The 2296-nt window shown below is 44.9% G+C and overlaps 1 protein-coding gene across 1 annotated transcript; it reads right to left on the bottom strand.

Annotated features, from left to right (window-relative positions):
• Window positions 1–844: 844 nt before the first annotated feature.
• Window positions 845–1650, bottom strand: LOC133632217 (protamine-like protein). The gene has a single exon (XM_062024520.1). It carries the CDS (start codon window positions 1532–1534, stop codon window positions 965–967), a length of 570 nt encoding a protein of 189 aa, XP_061880504.1. The 5' UTR covers window positions 1535–1650; the 3' UTR covers window positions 845–964.
• Window positions 1651–2296: the final 646 nt, after the last annotated feature.

The following is a 2296-nucleotide window of genomic DNA, read 5'->3' as shown; positions in this document are numbered from 1 at the left end:
GGAGCTGCTATCCCCGTTTAAATAAGAAAATTTCATTTCAGTAGGCCTTTAAAACCATATCCAACAATTGCGACAAGGACTCTTTACTGTCAACTGAGTTTCGTTTTTTTAATGATTTCTGCTGGTGGTGTGCCTCCGGATTTTTTCAACGCAAGCTCAAAAAAGGTTGAAAAACACTGAGCTAGTTCTTCAGCTCTGGTCACCTAATCTGTGCCCCCCTCTCTCTTAGAACAACAAATTAGTGATTCCCAGAGCCCAAAAAAAGTCTGTGGGCTATAGAGCGTTTTCTATTCGGGCTTCAATACTATGGAATGCCCTCCCGGTAAAAGTTAGAGATGCTACCTCAGTAGAAGCATTTAAGTCTCATCTTAAAACTCATTTGTATACTCTAGCCTTTAAATAGACTCCCTTTTTAGACCAGTTGATCTGCCGTTTCTTTTCTTTTCTTTTCTTTTCTACTCTGCTCCGGGGTGGACCGCTAGCCTGTCCATCGGATGGGGACATCTCTACGCCGCTGACCCGTCTCCGCTCGGGATGGTTCCTGCTGGCCCCACCATGGACTGGACTTTCGCTGATGTGTTGGACTTTCACAATATTATGTCAGACCCACTCGACACCGAGGATGTCGTTGTGGCTTGTACAGCCCTTTGAGACACTTGTGATTTAGGGCTATATAAATAAACATTGATTGATTGATTGATTGATTAACAAATTGATGTCAGATCAACTGGTCTAAAAACAATGGTCTGGTCAAAACAATGACGTTAAACGCGTTTAATAGCAATTAAAGTGTTTTTTTATTTTTTATTGTTAATAACACAACATGGACATTGTGGAAAATAATTAAGTGCTGAGACAGCAGGATTATTAGTCCTTATTATAGAAGGAAAAATATAGCTTCATTATCAATACATTATTAGTCCATGTGCCTTCAGGATGCCAGGACCACCTGTTGGGGGTCCCTCTAATACACCCTCCTCATCCTCCTCCTCCTACTCCTGCTGCGGGTGTTGGTGGGTTTAGGCCTCCTGCGTCTGACCACCTTAGGCTTCCTGGCTCTTCTTCTCGGGGCTCTCCTCCTCCTCCTCCGGGCTGGCCTCGTTTTCACCGGAGGCGTGACCCTTCTGCGCCTCCTCCTGGAGCGGCCCCTCCTGGGGGTCCTCCTCCTCCTCCCGGCCGCTGCGGTTTTCCTCCTCCGCCCCCTCCTCCTCCTCCTCCTCCTCCTCCGCCGGCCCCTCCTGGCGCCGCGTCGCGCAGGCGCCTTGCGGTTGATCTTGAAGGAGCCGGAGACTCCTTTGCCTCTGGTGCGCCGGATGTACTTCTGCGTCACCAGCCTCCGGATGGTGAGGCGGATCCGGGCTCTGTTCCGGATCACGTCGTAGCCGCTGGCTTTCAGCACCTTCTTGAGGGCCACCAGCGACACGCCGCGCGGGCCCTCGCAGGAGGAGACGGCGTTGAGGATGAGCGTGGACACCGTGGGGCCACTCCTCTTTTTGGTTCTCCTCGGACCTAAGGGTGCAAGTGACGACGACATTGTTCACTTCCAACTATAAATGACTTTTTTTTTTTTTTTTTCGACACCGTGTCGTTTGCGCTCCAACACCACAGCGCGTCTCTCTCAACTTCTTGCTAGCGATTAAAATGTTCTCATAAAATGTTGAGCGTGTGGCCAAAAGGCATTTCGTGAGGTTTGGGGGGGTCTCATCGCTCTGTACGTGCAGGTTTGAGAGAGAGAGCTGAGCCTTTAGCACAAAGTGTGATGCGTAATTACGCGCCGGGCCCCCGGTGACGCATAAATTGAGATGTCGTAACGTTTAAGCAAATGACGTCACTGTGACGACGCGGCGCACACGTCACCGTTCGATGATTGTCACGGCCAGTTCATTTGAATGAATCCAGATTGTACAAGAATTTGCCACCATATGCAAACTATTCCAAATAAAACATGTTTGTATCAATATGGCTCATGTTTCTGTGCACAAATTAGTATATGTTGATTTGTGGTGTATCTGAACAATCATAATATTTTCATTTACAATATATATATATATATATATATATATATATATATATATATATATATATATATATATATATATATATATATATATATATATATATATATATATACTCAGATATATGTATGTATGTATATTTACAAAAACATATATGTATATATACTGTGTATATATATACACTACCGTTCAAAAGTTTGGGGTCACATTGAAATGTCCTTATTTTAGAAGGAAAAGCACTGTACTTTTCAATGAAGATAACTTTAAACTAGTCTTAACTT

Source organism: Entelurus aequoreus, linkage group LG17, assembly GCF_033978785.1.
Source record: "Entelurus aequoreus isolate RoL-2023_Sb linkage group LG17, RoL_Eaeq_v1.1, whole genome shotgun sequence".
In the NCBI taxonomy this organism is placed as follows: domain Eukaryota; kingdom Metazoa; phylum Chordata; class Actinopteri; order Syngnathiformes; family Syngnathidae; genus Entelurus; species Entelurus aequoreus.
This window is presented reverse-complemented; position numbering and strand designations above follow the sequence as displayed.